The 17,778-nt window shown below is 43.6% G+C and overlaps 1 protein-coding gene across 5 annotated transcripts in view; it reads left to right on the top strand.

The window, feature by feature from the left end:
- The first annotated feature begins 16,035 nt into the window (after nt 1-16,035).
- GPM6B (glycoprotein M6B) overlaps nt 16,036-17,778 on the top strand; it is a 106,789-nt gene continuing 105,046 nt past the window's right edge. The window contains exon 1 of one of the 5 annotated variants that reach the window (XM_071748290.1): nt 16,036-16,507. In XM_071748290.1, coding sequence (XP_071604391.1) covers nt 16,504-16,507 — 4 coding nt within the window. In that variant the 5' untranslated portion in view covers nt 16,036-16,503. The remainder of the gene's footprint in view (nt 16,508-17,778) is intronic. The other 4 variants (XM_071748320.1, XM_071748272.1, XM_071748262.1 and 1 more) reach the window with 4 other exon arrangements.

The following is a 17,778-nucleotide window of genomic DNA, read 5'->3' as shown; positions in this document are numbered from 1 at the left end:
GAACTACATTATTCTTACTTTCCAACCCAATTCCCAATTCATGCTGTGGTTGTTTCTGCATCCAACTGGTTGTGCTAGCAGAAGCAGAAATTCTGGTCTCCAGAAGTATTCGTAGAAACCTCATGCAAGACGAACAAATAATTCCTTTCCTACTTAAGATAAAACAAAATGAGAGATTACTTTGCCTTTGGTGCTTTGAACTATTTCAAAGACGGTTTAATACTCATCATGAGGTTGGAAATAGAACCAGATGAAATGTTCCCTAGGAACTATGTACTAAGGCCTGAAATGGAGGAATACACTACTGCCAATTTAGAGTTTCTGCCAAATAATCTCTGTACTGTGCCTGAATTTTAGGGCATGGGGCTGTAGCTAATAGTTGGCCAGATGTCCCATTTTGCTGGTAGTTCAGTGGTACTTTGAGATTTTATGTTGCAGTTCATTTACTACATCTCCTGTGTCACATTATATCTCTTAAGAAAGATCTCCCATGAAAATGGGATCATGGAAGTGATACAACTGAACATAAAAATGTCTGTTAAGTCCAAATATCCAAGTGTCTGTTCACCTTTCTTGCACATGTGTATTATGCTGCAATCTATGTAGACTTTTTTTCCCCAAAATACAATGTTATGCCAGCCTCTTGACTAGAACACAGCTGTGATGCTGTAGACTTGATTATTCTTAGCTCAGAATGTTGTACTTTGAGTTAAACCAATTCTTTGTATGTTCCTGCTCAAAGGGAATTTTTCACTTGCTGGTGGTTCTGTTTCTCACAACCTTTTCCCAGCTCCAGCAGGAGTGACACCCTAAAGTTGCAAATAGAAGTTGTTATACCAACTATTAGTCTTAATTTCAGAAACTGTTCTCCAGTTTGTGATTGGTTGAAGAGGCTTTGAAGAATGGAGAAAAATGACAATAGGTCTTTTATACTGAAAGCTTTCTTAAATTTTAAATAGAAACTTCCAGAACTGGCTCAGTACAAATATAAAATACAAATTAATCTATGACTTCTATGTTTCCTACTGAAAGAAAAACTGCCTACTCTTATGCATTGGTGGCACTGTCAGGAACACTCATCCTTTTAGAATCATTTCCCTATAAAGCAGCTGACAGGTTAGTATGCCTGTGTGTACAGGCAAACTGAGAAAGAGATTAAGCATTTTTTATTAGCATTTTTCATAGCATTTTTCATCAGCCTCACTGTTAAGCATTCATTCTTCATGATGGTAGTCTTGTAAAATGGCTAACTGCAAACATCTTGTACTTACAAGATGCTTTAATAAAGATGCTTTAATAAAAAGTACCTTAAATTTCTGTAACTGCCTTTGTGAAGTATAAAGGTGTATATGATCCATATGTATTTGTTCACTCTTCTTCTTGCAAAGTCTTCTTGCAAAAGCTGCTCACTCAGCCATTATATGAAATACATTTCAAATATGGCTGCCTCAATAGGAGTGTAACTCTTCTGAATAGAAATTAAGAAAACCAAGACACTTTGATTCAGCTGCTGAAATTTGGATTTTTTTCAGTATGATTTTTGGCATGCTGTTCTGAATGGTTTTGCTGAAAGAATTATAGAGGGGCCATGATTACTGCCCAAAATGTGAAATAGAATATGTCAAAAGGAAACATACAGAACCCCATTTTCCTTCTGGCTTCTTAAAAGTGTAAGTTACTGGGGAATATAGTATTTGATCAATAATACGTCCAAGCTGCCACAAAATTCTGTTTTCATGTTTGTGTGCTAATTCTTCAACCACCTGCCCTGTCTAACCTGCTTTGTTGTCCCTGTGATCCTGCCTGGATACTCCAAAGGAAAGAAATTCTTACAGGCTTTCTCTTCAGTAGAATATCAGCCTGTGAGGGAGTCTCAGCTGCTCCTGAAGGGTGGTTGTAGCCAAAGCATGAAGTTCAGGGCCTCTCATGATTTCACACATTCCTACATAGCTGGAATTGCTGAGCTGATAGGCAGAGATGTGTGCAGGGGAGCTCTGGGTGGGTAGTTGATAGACCATGACATTGTTTGGGTATTCTCCTGGTGCCCTGCCTATCACAGTGGGAGAATTGCTGGGACTTGGTCCATACTTTGAAGTAGGTGAGCACGTGTATCAGCCTCAGCTATTAATTTTGGCAGGGCAGAAGCAGCACAGAAGTCCTGCTTGACCTGAAGTGGTGAAAGAGTTGTTTGTCTTAAGCTTCGAGTGTGTCATCGAGATTCTCTGTGCATGGATTCTGTTAATTACACGGTCACATAAGGATATTTTTTTCCCCTTTAACCACAAATCATTTTTTTCTAAGAAGGCAAGCAAGCACAGTAAGTGAAAACAAACACAGTTCTTGAAAGGAAAATACTATTCAGCCTAATGATGCCAATACTACTGCTGGTTCCCTGAACTACATTGAGATCTTTTGCCTACAAAGCTTTCTGAAAAGCCAAAATACACTAAAACTGCTATTCCCCATAACTGTTGTTTACAACCATCCCAAAGAAATACCTCTGTGGGGAGGAAAGGATGAGAAAAGTGGAAAGGATTGGTTGGGATTTTTTATCCATGTAGAATTCAAAGTGCTCCTTCTTAATTTTTAGACTAAGTTTTTAATTAAAGCAACAGTTCACCAAAATCTGGAGTCAATAAAGATGTGAGGCACAGGTCTATCAGAGGGTGTTAAAAATTTAAGTTACACCCCCATCTTGGGACGTCCCTAAGCTTCACCTTATTGGAAGGTGGGAAGGGGTAACAGAATACTGCTTTCTTTATGGCATTTTTTTATATACTGTCCTCTAACTCTAGTTAGAGGAAGCTAAGTAGACTTCTGATCTGTTTATAGTGATTTTTAGACTCTTTCCAGATGCTGTACTGAAGATCAAGATTGAAATACCAGTCCCGAGATTCATCTTTTGTCTATGCCATGCATCTTTATTCCAAGGTACAAAAAAATCACTCCCGTGGCTCAACTGCACCAAAGTTTACTGTCATCGAGGTCTGCCACTAGCTCTAAAGTGTTTGATCACTTCCTTGCTGAAAGTCAAAAGTAGTCAAGTTGGAAAAGCCCTACTGCTAAGCTCTTTATTGTAACCCAGTTTATTTGTCTCTAAAGGGCTTAAGGGAATTGCACTCGCTTGTGCAATCAGATGAGCAGACCCAGAGGTGGCAAACTCCACAGGCTTCAGCATTCATACAGCAATATTGGTACCACTAGAAGCAAGTGTATGAACACATTTTTGTAGTACTTGGATCCTTCCAGGATTTTCCCTGCTCTGGTATAAAACCAATCACATTGCATTTCTTCCATCAGCCAGCTTTCTCTTATTATGAAACATAGAAAAGCAGGCATTTCTTTTCCTTGCTGAACATAGGAAGGAAGGGATTAGCCCAAGATTTGTAATTGTTTTTTTATCACTACATTCTCTATAAAAGTCTGGAGTCTGCAGGTTTGCATATACTGTGCCAAAGAGCATAATTGCACACATCAGGTTCATACCCTTTGCTTCACAGAATCACGGAGTGTTAGGGGTTGGAAGATCATCTGGAGATCATCTAGTCCAACCCCAAAATTCCAACTGTAGCAGGAATCATATGACCAAAATTCAGACAGCCCTTTTAATCTCAATATATACAAACATCAGCAAGAAGTCCAGGCCTGGTATTTTAATTAATTTTTATTCTTACATAGCTAAGTCTTATTTACATCCTTTGCACTGGACAGGAAAAGATTTTTGGGGTCATCATGTCTAGTTTTTGCTATTTCCAGCAAAAACATTGTCTAATCCATTTCAGAAACTAATTAGGTTCCACTTTGAACCAAATTCCATTTCCTGTCACCCTCACTTATACTAGCTGAGGCTGCATGGCTTGCTTCTCATTTGAAAAGCATAATAAAATAACAAGATTGCCACACATTTAATTTGTCCTTTGTCAAAGAGCTCCAAAAATCCAGATGCAGGTACGGATCATTTTTTTTTTCTTTTTTTTTTTTTTTTATTTTATTAATTATGGTTCCCCTGGGCAGAAGGAAAGGAATTACTATTGTCACAGAAGTAAATGCTTGAAGTATGTTTTTACTTAAGAAATACACCATTGAAGGCCATGCCTCTGGTCTGTAACATATTCCATGAAGTGGCTGAGTAATAACCAAAGGTTCCCATCCCACTAGCCTCCTTTCATGCAAAGTGGTGAGCTTAAGCTAAAAGTTCAGTCAGTTATTCTGCAATGCACTTGAAAAACAATTTTGATGAGTTTCTCCAAACAGAGGAATCTTTACATGACTGCAGAATATAAAACGGAAACGGACTGTAAATCAAAAAATAGTAGACATTACATAATTATTACACCTGGGAAGACAGTAGTAATCATGACTTTTAAACAATTTTCTATGTATCTGTTGATGAAGTTATCATTTCCTGTAATGCCAGATGACTGTGCGCTAGAGACAAGAAAGTATTTCATTTGTAGTGAAATGTTGAAATGTTCATGATGTTTTCGTTTGTACTGCTCTGCCACAGAGCTGTCTCAGCAATGCCATGGCAAGTTGGTAGTCCTGGTTTTGGGGTCACCCCCCTGGGTGTTTTATGGGCAGACATGAAGTTCTTCTTTGGCACCCCCTTTGAGAAGCCCTGCAGCTGACCAGCACTCATGGTGGCTGGTTTATCATTACATAGAGGTCCTGTGGTCTTCATAGAATCATAGAATAGGCTGGGTTGGAAGGGACCTCAGGGATCATCAAGTCCAACCCTTGATCCACTCCCGCTGCAGTTACCAGACCATGGCACTGAGTGCCACATCCAGTCTCTTTTTAAATATCTCCAGGGACGGAGAATCCACCACTTCCCAGGGCAGCCCATTCCAATGCCTGATCACCCTCTCAGTAAAGAAATTCTTTCTAATGTCCAACCTAAACCTCCCCCGGCACAACTTGAGACCGTGCCCTCTTGTCTTGCTGAGAGTTGCCTGGGAAAAGAGACCAACCCCCCCTGGCTACACCCTCCTTTCAGGGAGTTGTAGAGAGTGATGAGGTCTCCTCTGAGCCTCCTCTTCTCCAGGCTGAACAGCCCCAGCTCCCTCAGCCTCACCTCATAGGTTCTGTGCTCAAGTCCCTTCACCAGCCCAGTTGCCCTCCTTTGGACCCACTCCAGGGCCTTGATATCCTTCCTGAACTGAGGGGCCCAGAACTGGACACAGTACTCGAGGTGTGGCCTCACCAGCGCTGAGTACAGGGGCAGAATCCCTTCCCTGGACCTGCTGGCCACGCTGTTCCTGATACAGGCCAGGATGCCATTGGCCTTCCTGGCCACCTGGGCACACTGTTGGCTCATGTTCAGCTTCCTTTGTGGGTTTTTTTTGTTTTGTTTGTTTGTTTTCTTGGCTATTTCAAGGCTTGCTTGTGCTCTGAAAGCCATGGTTCTAAGGGGTAGCATGTGTGACATCACTGGGTGCCATGGCAACAAGCCATGATATCATAAATGCCAGGTGATTACTTCATTTCAGGGACACACCAGAAAGAACAGCTGCACTGTGCAATGTGAGAGTCCTGACTCCAAAGCTGCTCTACCATCAAAGAAAATAGGGAAAAGGACTGACAAAACAAGTGCTCAGTGCTCTCTTCTTTTCTTGTTTTGTTGAGCAGATGCCTCTTGAGGTCATCTACAGTTCCACTCTCAGCACATAAAAGTATCTCAAGAGTGCAAAAGTGCTTCTATAGAGAACTCTTAAAGAGATTAGTTATTTGCCCTTTACAGCTGTGTTTTACTGCAGACCTGCTCCAGGAAGATGTCCTATACTTTCCCTGTCAGCAGCAGTTAAATCTTGTTTGGAAGGAGAAAAAGAGTTGCCTTACTGTAGTCCCTTCCCTTCAATAGCTCTTTTAGTCTCACAGTGTTCCTTGCAGTATTCAAGTCTAGCAAAATGAAATCTGTTTCTACAGCATGTCTGTGCCTGAAGTTTTTTTTTTTTTTTAATCAGTAAATACACTGATTATAATTAACTGCACAATTGGCTTGCGTTACAGTGTGGAAACTGTCTTTCCAGGCATAGCCTGCAGTGTGATAGCCCCTGTCAGCAGAACAGAATTGCTCCCTTCTGTCCAAGAAGATACTACATCCTACTGGAATTAAACATAACAACAATTTATATTGTTGAAACTTTAAAATACCATATTAAAAAACATTACAATTTTGAGCAATTTTGGTTTGCTAGTGTAACTTCCTTCATGCTAGTCTTTGGAAGTGTGAAGAGACGTAAAACCACTGTAACGATGGAAAACATACAGGTGAATCTCAAGTACAATCCAGTTGCTTTTTTTTTTTTCTAGTATGGTGCCCAAAATTATAATACTAATTGTGAAGAAAAAGTGTCCAAAAAATTGTGTTGCGTTTGCTGACTTTCCAATATTATTTTAATTTTCTGCTTTCCAGAAATAAAATTTGAGGGGTTGTTTTTATACTCCTCAGCCAAACAAAATGTTGAAGAGCTTAGCAGCCTTTGCAGGGCCTGAAATAGCATCTGAATGCATGCTGATTGAAGGAGTAACACCTACACTGCCTCTCCCACTGCTGCCATCCCCATGAAGCTACCTGGGATTAAATGGATATGCACTGTGATGCATTTCTCTGGCATTTGGATATCCAGGGATCCAGCTAGAGCAGTTTCCAGTGTCAGTTGCTGTCCACCTATGCTCCCTTCTTTCTCCCTCATGTTCTTTTTTCACAAAGGCTCCTGAGACTGATTTGTATCCCTCCACCCCAAAGCAAGCTCTTCTGCAGCCCCATTCTGCTCTCCCATCTCTCAGCTCCTACCCTCCTGTCCACCTCCCACACATAGGCTGTAAAATGTTTCCTGGACACTCAGTAGCCAGCAGAGCAAATGAGAAGGACTAATATAGATGACCATAAAAAAGTCAGTGCCTCTGGCACCCTAAATGCTGAAAACAGCACTGAGATCCTTCCCTGAGCTGTTGGTGGCTGAGGATAGATCACTTTCTCCTCTTTTCCTAATTAAACCACAAAACCTCCTCACTGCTGTGCAATTGGTGAAAAGGCTGTCACTGCCAGTTCATCTCTCCCCACTCTGGGTGGACTCCAGTCAATGAGTCACAGTAAATATCCCCACTTGTTTTGACCTAGCTATTAACCAAAGCCTTTCTAAAATCTCAGTGCGGTGAAACCACCACGATCCTGTTGTGCACCAGGGGAAGCTTTTGTAAGACTTTCCCCTAGTGGGAGGCACAATTACTGGATAGAGAGCCTAGGCTTCACAATCCATCTGTTTAATTTATAGTCTGTCTCAACAGTGTATCTCTGTCAGCTCCACCTCTCCAATGGCAAAGGAGCTCAGACGTTTGAAAGACCAACCAGGCAACCATGGTCTATTCCCACCCAACAGATGAGGATGTTGCTAAGGCAGTTTCTCAAGTTAAGAACCATTTTATCTCTTTTTTTCTCAGTTTTCAGTCCCTTTGCCAGCTGGCATCCCATTTTCTACTTTTCCAGCGGGCATTGCTTCAGCTCAGTGTGATCCTTCAGAGGGGGAGCAGTAGCCTATTTAGAGTTTAAAACACAGAGAGATTTACTGGCTGGAACCCCGGAGTACAACCTAGCAAGAGGCTGATGAGGGCACTTAGCCAGATCATCTCCAAAATGCTACTGTTAGGAGAACCTGATATGCATGCTAAGTAAACATCAAATATGCAAAACCCAGCACAAGTAAGATGCAGATAATGGCATATGGTAATGGGCCCTATCTCCAAATAAATAACAGGGCTCTCATAACCACAGGCAGTTCCAGGATTTTCTGTTCACTTTCAATGTCCTCCGAATGGGTCATATCTTTAATGTAATGAAACTCCCACAGGCTGCAGCAGAACTAGGATTTAGTGTTGAGCCCTGGGTTAAACGAGAAGAAATTTCTCTTGCACACCAACAAGCAAAAACTCTACAATAAATGTGATCCAGGAAGCGATTATATAAAGGCGTTGATAATTTCATTTGCATATAAAATAATAGCAACAGGAAAGGAAGCTAATTTATCCCATATATACAGAAACCTTGGGTGTTCAGGACTGGCTACTCATTATTCTCTTGTCATATAAAGCAATTCAGTCTGCAGCTGCATTTCTCTCTTACAAATCCAATTCAATCAAGAGAACCGAAACATCATTAGCAAACCCACTGATTTAGCTACCAGTAAAGTGCTGATACAAGCTTCTGTTCCTGCTGCTAATAAATTCCCTTCGTAGCAGTGTTTGTTCTCCCTAGGGATCTCCCATTATTCTAATGGCTACAGATTTCTAACTTCATCACTGGCATTTTTAAACCTGAAAATCTATAATAGTAGGGTCTAAAACATGTAGGAGTCACAGGAAAGAAAGACAGACACCAGGGGAGAACATGTACCAACTCACTACAGAGATGCTGCTACATGGAACTGCAGGTGAAGCAACAGATGATGCCTTAAAAATTGCTGCAGTAAGACCTTTTTTTCCCCCCTTTCTGAAAGACAACCATTGTCTCCTCTTCTGTTGGTCACTTCCTCTCCCATTCCCCTCAGTGGTCTTGCCTCCAGAGCTTTGCCTCCTTCTCTGTACCTTTCCCTGGCTCCTGCTTGGTCTGTTGCCTTAATTGGCAGCCTGCCCTGTTCCTTTACCTTGGCTCCAGCCTCTCTTCTCCTGCAGAAATGCTCCTTGGAATACTGGAGGTCAGATTCCATTTTCTAGGCTACTGGGCAGGTAAAAAACATTTGGGTTTGTCCTGAATTTTATTTTTTTAAAACGGTACAAAAAGTAGGAATCCAAATCCACCTGTGGCAGTAACCCACATTTAATGAAGCTTTAATAGCAAGTTTTATTACATTCCTCCCTTGGAATGGTATTTTTCTACTTTCTGAACATTATATCCCAGATAACAAGAATCTTAAAACAGAGGACTTTATTTTGAAATACAGATTCTACAATTTGTCTTACCTATACTAGAAATGAAAGATAAAATTATTACTAATGTAGGATACTTGATGCTTTCACTTATTTACTTTTTAATCTCTCCTAGTTGGAGAATGAATATATATAGGTGACCAGTGTGTTCTGCTTTTTTATTTTTAATCATATGTACATGTGTTTACAAAAATTCAGTGACTGGATTGAAAGCAGGAGGAAATTCTTACGTTTGGAATAGCTAAATGCATTTTTTAAAGAAAATAACTCATTTTGTTTATTAGTCTAGGGAATGAGATGGGATGAGAACATCATCTCATTTTTATTTTTCAAGCTCCTTAGTTGCATTCATGTTGGTGGGGCTTTCCTGACTGGCTCTCACTTATCCCACCAGAGTTCCTCGTGCCTTTTTGTATTCCTGAACGTCATGGTTCTGGCAGGTCTAATGCCTTTGACTTTTTATGAAGTCAGAAAGAGGTGAAGTGTTTCCATGTATGCCAGCAGACCTGAAACTTCCAAAACCACACCTCACAGAGCTGACAGAGGATGTCTTGGCCCCGTTTCTGTCACCTACCCACCAGTGAAGAACCTGCAGGGTTGCACCAGCCCCCATCGCTCCCACAGCCCATGACACCCATCCTCTGCAGCCTCTTTCTCCAAAGCTGCTGCAACTTTGGGCACACTGAGTGAGTTACACAGCTGCTGAGTTCCTGAGTCATTCCAACCCCTTCTCCAACACATTACATTTTTTGCCACGAACCACAGCTCTGAGCGAAGCCGTTTGCTAGGACTGGATCATGCAAAGTGTGAAGTGCAGCACAGAGGCAAGAAAGCAACCTACCCAGCACAAAACCCTGACCAGCATCTTGAAATATGTAATTGTACAGAACCAAAGCTGGGTAGCTCATTATGAGAGAATTCAACTCAGCTTTATGACTTAGGCACCATTTGTGTTTACAGAGCAGCATTAAAATCTGTAGTAAGTTACAAGCTTGTGCCTATTGACACAAGTGAAAAAACGAAAACTAAAATGAAATCATCTGGCTGTTACTCAGCCTCCACTGCCCAGCTGGATTAGGAAAAGTGTTAAAATGAGTCCTGCAATTTTCCTTCCTGGTTCTTTGAGCTTGATTTTCAGTTTGCAAAAAAAGGCACCTGAGAATGTTCTTAAATGCTCTCTGTGCCTCCCATCAAAGGAGTTTTCTACTTCGGAAAAAGAGAGCCAGCCTTGTCTCAAAATGTACTTTTGCCAGGAATTCTGTCCTGATTAGGCTGCCTTGGAGCACTTTCTTGGGTGGGTGCCATACTGAAGTTATTGGATGGTAGCCATGTGTTCAACACTCTTAAAATACAGTCTATTCCCTTAATTTGCAACTCAACATAAAACTTAGGATAAGTCTGTTGATACTACTGGAGGGTGGGGCTAACATACATATGTATACAATTACTTTCAGGATATTGCGATGAATACATATGTCCCACAGAAGTTGCTCTGAAGTTGAATACTAATGAACCTTGGGTATGCATTTTGCCCCTGTCTGGTTTCTTCATTTGCAAATTATTCCACATTCAGTTCTCTCCACTGGTGCGGATGAAAATGTTGGATAATCCATACATTTGAGCCAGTTCCTCCAAAAGACAGGCTGGACTCTCCAGCCCACAAGATCCTAGCCCACAATATAACAAGAACTTCATGAAGCACTTCAGTAAATCTTTACAGCCATGCCTGCTAGACTGAACCTATCATCTCTGACCAAACTCAAGTTTTTGAGCCTAAATGTTTAAGAATTAGGGTTGTGGGAAGACGTCTTCACCAGGATCCTTTTATTGTGACTGGCATAGCAGGAGGGAAGACTTATCCCTCCATCGCTTTTCTCACCCACATTTCATGGATCCATAGGGGCAGATGAAATGAGGTGGGCTACTCATGAAAGGAACTGTCATACCAACTTTTTTTCTGTGTATCATGCATCCATTTTTAGAGATGTTAGTTTACTCTTTCACTCACAAGCTTTCTGCTACGTATAATGCTTTACTGAGACCATCCACCCTTTTTCAGACCTCACTTTACCTCCTACATGGTACCAAGTGCAGGTTTACCTACATGGCATGGAGGGAGAGGAAGACACAGAGGCAAGTGTGTGTGTCCAGAATAAAAACAGCTATTGTTATTCTCCTCCTTTTCATCTCTCCACAAACCCAGATCCCTCATGGATGCTCACAGAATGGCCTTGCATTTACGTGAGTGTAAAATACTGTTCTTTGGGTAAGGTCCCTCATGTAGAGCTAAATGAAAAACTATTCTTTAGTTGCCAGAGGTCCTAATCTAAACATAATCCCTCTTTTTCAATGATATCTTCTAATCAAGATTTTTTGTCTCTTTAAAATCACAGTGACATTGCTTACTCCACAAGTGACTTGAGATATATGAAACAGGGATTAATCTATCTTTAACACTGTAGATGTATTTAGTACTCTGTAATTAACAGCAAAATGATAATCACTAATTTTCAGATAAAATTAACTGGTTCATTGGGAAAAATTATGCATTCTGTTGAATGTATAATTATATCTATTCTAAAGCAATCACTGCTCATATTTACATATTGAGAAACACTTGCTAGAAACACAACCTACTTGGTAATAAGAAACTGGTTTTGATTTTGAAGTGTATTTGTTCCTTACACTATCATACCTGAATGTTAAATTCCAGCAGGAGTACCTACATGCTGGCTAAACTATCAAATAACTTCTCATTTTTTATCTTTTCCTTTCTCTCCTTACCCACAGAGCACAAAGGACCAATGATGTGAGCATTTTTGTTCAGCATTTTGCTGGATGGACTTTGCAAACATCTCTTCACACTGAGCACTGAGATACAGTTTTGGTAGCAGCAGTTGGAGTTCAATGCCAATCAGCTTCACATAAAAGGTACAAATGACATAGGAGAGCATGAGTCACTCTCCTTAATCTACACCAAGATGCTGAGTTCAAAACATGGGAAGGTCACCTCTTCTTTGCACATAGATGACAGTACAAAGTGATCCAATTGTCATCTTGTTTCTCTTTAACATCCATGGCCTCTGTAATATGGCTTTGAAGAGAAGATCACATAGGAGAGAAAGAAACCCTGCGTGCCTCTACTGTATATGGAGTCACAGAAGCTCGAGACAGAGGGGATGGAAAATCCCCCTTGAGAAAGGCCACAGAGAACACTCACTCCAACTAAAGTCAGATTTTATCATTTCTGATTCCTTTAAATCCAAAATACATTCATGTTAACATTGAAAGGGAGGCTGGTTTATGATTTTATAAGGTTTTGGAGATTCACGTTTTTTTTTCAAAATGAAGCATAGGAGTGACACTCTAAACACTCTAATCCTCTGGAAACCTGCAGTGACTTTTACACGTTGGCACTGCCCACACAATCATCAGAAGTTATATTCTCAGTTAGCTTAGCTTCACTAATTCACTAATCACCTTAGCTTCACTATTAGCCAGGGGCAGGGGACTTACATACAGCCATGGTAGGACAGAACATGAGCTCAAATCATGAGCTAAAATCCCACCAAAGAAGGTGTCCCCACTAGAACGTGTTTTTATTAAACCACCGTCTCTAACCTGACTAAATGTTTAGTCAGAGCTAAAGCATTAAGCAGAAGCACTACCTTTGAATCTGTTCTTAATTGGGAAAGTTTCTATATCTAGGGTAATCTGTCTAGTTAGACAGCCTGAGGAAAGACAGCAGAAGTGGAAAACAGCAATGAGCAAACAGGTAGCTGCAACTACCACGCTGTTCCATCCACAAAGAAAATGGTGTCCAGTGAAGAAATAGGAAGACAGATGGAGCTTGGTAAACTGAAAAAAACAAAACAAAACAAACAAACCACTATATGCAAGCAGCCTTCATTTGCTTTCAAAACGTGTTTCATCACTGATTGCCAGAAAAGATGAAATGTACAGGTAAATAGAGTGTTTCATACTGAAACGTTGCCCTCAGTCACAACTGATGAGGCCCTACAGTTGCATTTTACCTCTCACTGAATGCTCTTGATATTGAAGCTTATCTTCAGCTTTCTTCTGCAGATCAGATGTCCCCTTTAAATCATCTCTCAGGAAGAACACACCATCTCAGGTCAGCTTAGGAGAGACAGCAAGTATATTGCTATAGGGAGTGAAAGTGTTTCTTGAAATACCTGGCATCATCACACTAGTATTAGGGTACCACTACAAATAGAGAAATGTTTGCAGGTTGTTACCCCAAACTATGGAAAAGGCTTTGAGCACCTGGCAGAATTCTAACTCCCACCTTCTCTTGGCACTAGGTGGTTTTATAATACCTTGATGTCAAACCTGTCTTCATCAATCAGGTTTCCAGCATGATTGATAGCTGGCCTTTAGCACCACCCTAACTGCTACCAGCTAGAGCAGCCAAGGAGCCATTCAGCTTAGACTCACTGAATTGCTGCACACTTCAGCCTTTATCCTTTCTGCTTTTTACTAGATAAAGGAGTAAGAGCATGGACCAGAATCCAGTCATAAGCCTTCCCCAAACTTGGGAAGTACCCGTATCTCTAGACACCTTAATTCTGAAAAGAAATCCATTGGTTTCTCTTCCTACTAGAAATTCCAGCTATGTATTCCTGCCTTCTTTACCTCGTTTGAGTACTGTAATGTAGTTTCACTTAATGAAACATAACTGATGACATCAGACCTGTCAACTTCTCTCTTCACTTGTGAGAGACTCAGTATCTCTGTGAGTGGAAATCTCCATTGACTGTTGAGCTATAGCCAATATTTGGACAGCTGTTCTTTGCTTTACTCTTTGGAGAGAAAAATGACCTGAGGATCTGAGGATAAGAGAAAGATAATAAAGGACAATGAGTCATCTTACTGCATATGTGTTAATATGGACACCTCCTTCTACATTATCATAGGAATGTTTACCCCATCATTTGGTGTAAGTATGTAAACTCAGTCCAGACAGCACTGACCGTGTTGACCAACTTCTCTTGAGCAACCAGTCCCACAGATTTCAACAGTTCACGTTACCCATAGCTGCAAACACAGTCAGCATCAGGGACATATTTTTCAGCTGATCCCAATATTAGTCAAACAGTATGCTGCAAGAGGTCTGCAGAACATAAATTTAACTGAAGAATTTATTAAAAAAATAAAATTAATTTATACCTTCATTAGCACACAGCATGGTGCTTTTACCATTTGCCTTCAGTTCCTACCATATTTCAGTGCTATTTAGTGCCACTCTAGTTAAGGGTTATGTGCTATTTCCATAATAATTCTAATTTTTCAAAGGTATGTAGCTTGTCAACTTTAATTCCCAGTGGGGACTGGAAACAGCTTGCTAGTGATCACCTTTTGTTAATTTTTTTCCCCTATCTTTAAAAAATGGCTTAATCAATCCACTTACTACCTCCTAGAGAACAGGCATTTACTCTCTGATTCTGCAGTGCTAGCATGGTGTTGGACCCACAGTCCTTACCAGGAAAATGTGTATGTTCCCTAATCTATGTGAAAGCCTTGGATGATTTTGGCCCAAGAGACTTGGATTTTTCTTTCAATGGAAAAAACCCCACAGTTTTAACACTACAACTTCATATGTGGGTGCAGACACTCACCTACTTGGGGAGCAGGGGCTTGAAATTGTGAAGTATAAACAAATTTCACTGAAAGGAAGTGTTTACACTTTTGTCACTCTGTGTTCTATAGATATGTTCTAAAGTAATTGATCTTATTTACAGGGAATAATATGAGTACCTAATGTAATAGATCAGTTTGTTAACAATTGTGGAAGAAGATGAAATACATTCTTATACTTTATGTAAATAACAGAAAAGTAGGGTGCTTTTGTTGTGACAAAGGCAAAGGAAATGCATGCCAAGAATCCAGTTAATGTAAACCAGCAAAATTTGATGGATATTAGGCACTGCAGGTGCATTTATCATGACTAAAGAGATGGCCTTTGCAGCGGAAGCAATCAAGTCGCTCTCATGGTAGAAATCTAACTTAGAAAAGCCACTAAAGTGAAAAAGCCAGTGTTGAGGCTCTCTTCTATACGCATTGTCTGCATTTAGGAAGTTCTTCACCATGAGGGTGGTGAGACACTGGAACAGGTTGCCCAGAGAGGTTGTGGAAGCCCCACCCCTGGAAGTTTTTAAGGCCAGGCTGGACAGGGCTCTGAGCAACCTGATCTGGTAGGAGGTGTCCCTGCCCATGGCAGGGGGTGTTGGAACTATATCATAGAATCACAGAATCATAGAATTGGCTGGGTTGGAAGGGACCTCTGAGATCATCAAGTCCAACCCTTGATCCACTACCGCTGCAGTTACCAGCCCATGGCACTGAGTGCCACATCCAGTCTCTTTTTGAATGCCTCCAGGGACGGAGAATCCACCACTTTCCGGGGCAGCCCATTCCAATGTCTGATCACCCTCTCGGTAAAGAAATTCTTTCTAATATCCAACCTAAACCTTCCTTGGCACAACTTGAGACCGTGCCCTCTTGTCTTGCTGAGGGTTGCCTGGGAAAAGAGACCAACCCCCCCCTGGCTACCCCCTCCTTTCAGGGAGTTGTAGAGAGTGATGAGGTCTCCTCTGAGCCTCCTCTTCTCCAGACTGAACAGCCCCACCTCATAGGATCTTAAAGGTCCCTTCGAACCCTGGAAAAACTGTGATTCTATGATCTGCAATGGCATACCCCTGCACAACACAATTACTATTGCCTTCAACGTGTCTTGGTATGAAGGGGTTTTACGGGTAAGCTCCTGGTGGAGAAGCCACGCATAAGCCCTCAGTCTGCTACTTCGGGGTCCCCTCCTCTGGTTTGCCCCAAAGCGATGCATTTCGCACAGTGTTTAAAGAACACAGCAAGCGCAGTCACGCCAGGTTGTGTGCCGGAACAGCACCGAAGTGGCAGCTACCGCAGTGCTATGTATGTAACGCTGCACCGCGGCGGCCGTAGGTGCAGGGGAGGCTGCGAAGGTAAGAGTCGCGTTGTTGGAACACGAACACACACATCAATGAAACAATGTTATGTTCGGGCACTCAGTGCCCTTCCCATTGCCACAGACAAACAGTAAGCAGCGTTCATTTCTGAAGGTCAGGGGTGCCCTTCGCCCCGTGTCCCGGGCAAGCTCCTGAAGCGGAGAGCGGCCGGGGTCCTGCTAGGGCCCGCCCGGGAAGCTCCTTCTGGGAGCCGCTTGAGCCTCTGCCCTCCGCCGGGACCCCCCCCTCCAGGCCGCAGGGCGGCGCTCCGCCACCCCTGCCCCGCGGCGGGCCGGGCCGGACCGGGCCGGACCGTGAGGGCTGAGCCGGGCGGGCCGGGAGCCCCTCGGGCGGTGCAGGCAGGCGGGGCCGTCCCCGCCCCCTTCTTTCCGCGCCGCAGCCGCCGGAGGCGAGCGGAGCCCGGCAGTGTGAGAGCTGCCGCCGCTACCCTCCGCCGAGCCTCCCGCCCAGCCCGGCGCACTCCAGCCCAGCTCAGGCCAGCCCGGCGAGGCACGGCAGAGCGAGCCCCTGCCCTCCTCCTCCCCCTATACCGCCCGGGCGACGAGAGCCAGCCATGGGTAAGCCAGCCGGGCTGCGGGGGAGCCCCCACTCCGGGACCGCGGCCGTGGGCAGGGTGGGAGGGGGGCAGGTGCGGGGCAGCCCCCGGGGTGGGTGGGGGTCCCCGTAGTTTGTTGAGCGCCCCGGAGGAGCGAGCCGGGGGCGGCCGCCCCTTCGCCCCCCTCGGGCCGGGCTACTGCCACAGAAACTCGGCGGGAGCTGGGGAGCTCCGGGCCGGCAGGGAGAGCCCGGGGAAGGTGGTGGTGGTGGGAGATGAGGAAGGGAGAGGAAATGGGACCTCGCCATCTCTGAAGCGCGACCTTCTTTTAAGAATAAATGAGTAAGAGTACTACTACAGAATCCTGGAGCGGTAGTTTCTTGGGGGAGGTTTGTAGACAGCCGCCCGTGGTGTTTCTGCCTGTTCCTCCGGTCCCGCTTAAAGCTGATGAAGCGGCGATGATGGGGGGGCTGCGCCGGAGGCAGGGGCGGCCTTTTGGGGAGTCGGACCAGGATGAGGCCCTGGGTCCCCCCGTGGGGCTTTGAGTCCCCGGTCGGTGACTCGGTTTCGCCCCGAAGGTGGCTTCACCCTTAAGGTGGAGCGGGGCGGAGGGTCCCGCTCAGCCCCTCTGCCCCAAACGCGGGTTCCTTCGGGAAGCGGTTCAGGTTTTTCCCGGGGGCGATGAGCGGTTCGGGAGAGGGGGAATCACCTCGGGGACAGGGAGGGGGCTGCTCGTGCCTTTTCCAGGTGGGAGGTGTTGAGTATCCCTGTGTGCCAGGTGCGTTTCGGCGTGAAAATTGAGGAATCCTGGGGGGGGGATGCCGGGATAAGGTGGCGAGCCTTTCCCTCCTGGAGCTTGGGGGTCTTCACCATGGAGGGAATGGATGGGAAGTGGCAGCTTCTGTTCCCAAGCTTCTGGGGAGGGGAGCACTTGTGTGAGTGTGTTAACGTGAGCAGAAGTGGGGCCCTGGTTTGAGAAGGACTCATCCTACACATGGGTCACTCGGTGGTCAACACACACATTTCAGCATTCCCATCCTTTTGAGTGTGGGCCTTTTAGCATGGGCTGCTTCCTGTGAGCTTTCCTTTCAATCAACAGGAGACTCAAATGAATTAAGCAGCAATGAAAGTTGTGAGGTTTGGGGAAAACAAAAAGATAGGAAAAATACGGCTGTATCTTTGGTCCAGTTTTCCAGTGGCTTGTTACTGCTCACAGGTTGCAGCTGCTAAAGCAGAGCTATCAGTGTGTGCCCATGTGTTAATATGCACATACTGATGCTGGCACTGTCTCTG

This window comes from Heliangelus exortis, chromosome 1 (assembly GCF_036169615.1).
Source record: "Heliangelus exortis chromosome 1, bHelExo1.hap1, whole genome shotgun sequence".
NCBI classification, from domain to species: Eukaryota; Metazoa; Chordata; class Aves; order Apodiformes; family Trochilidae; genus Heliangelus; species Heliangelus exortis.
The sequence above is the reverse complement of the archived record's forward strand: the minus strand, read 5'-3'. Positions and strand labels throughout refer to the sequence as shown.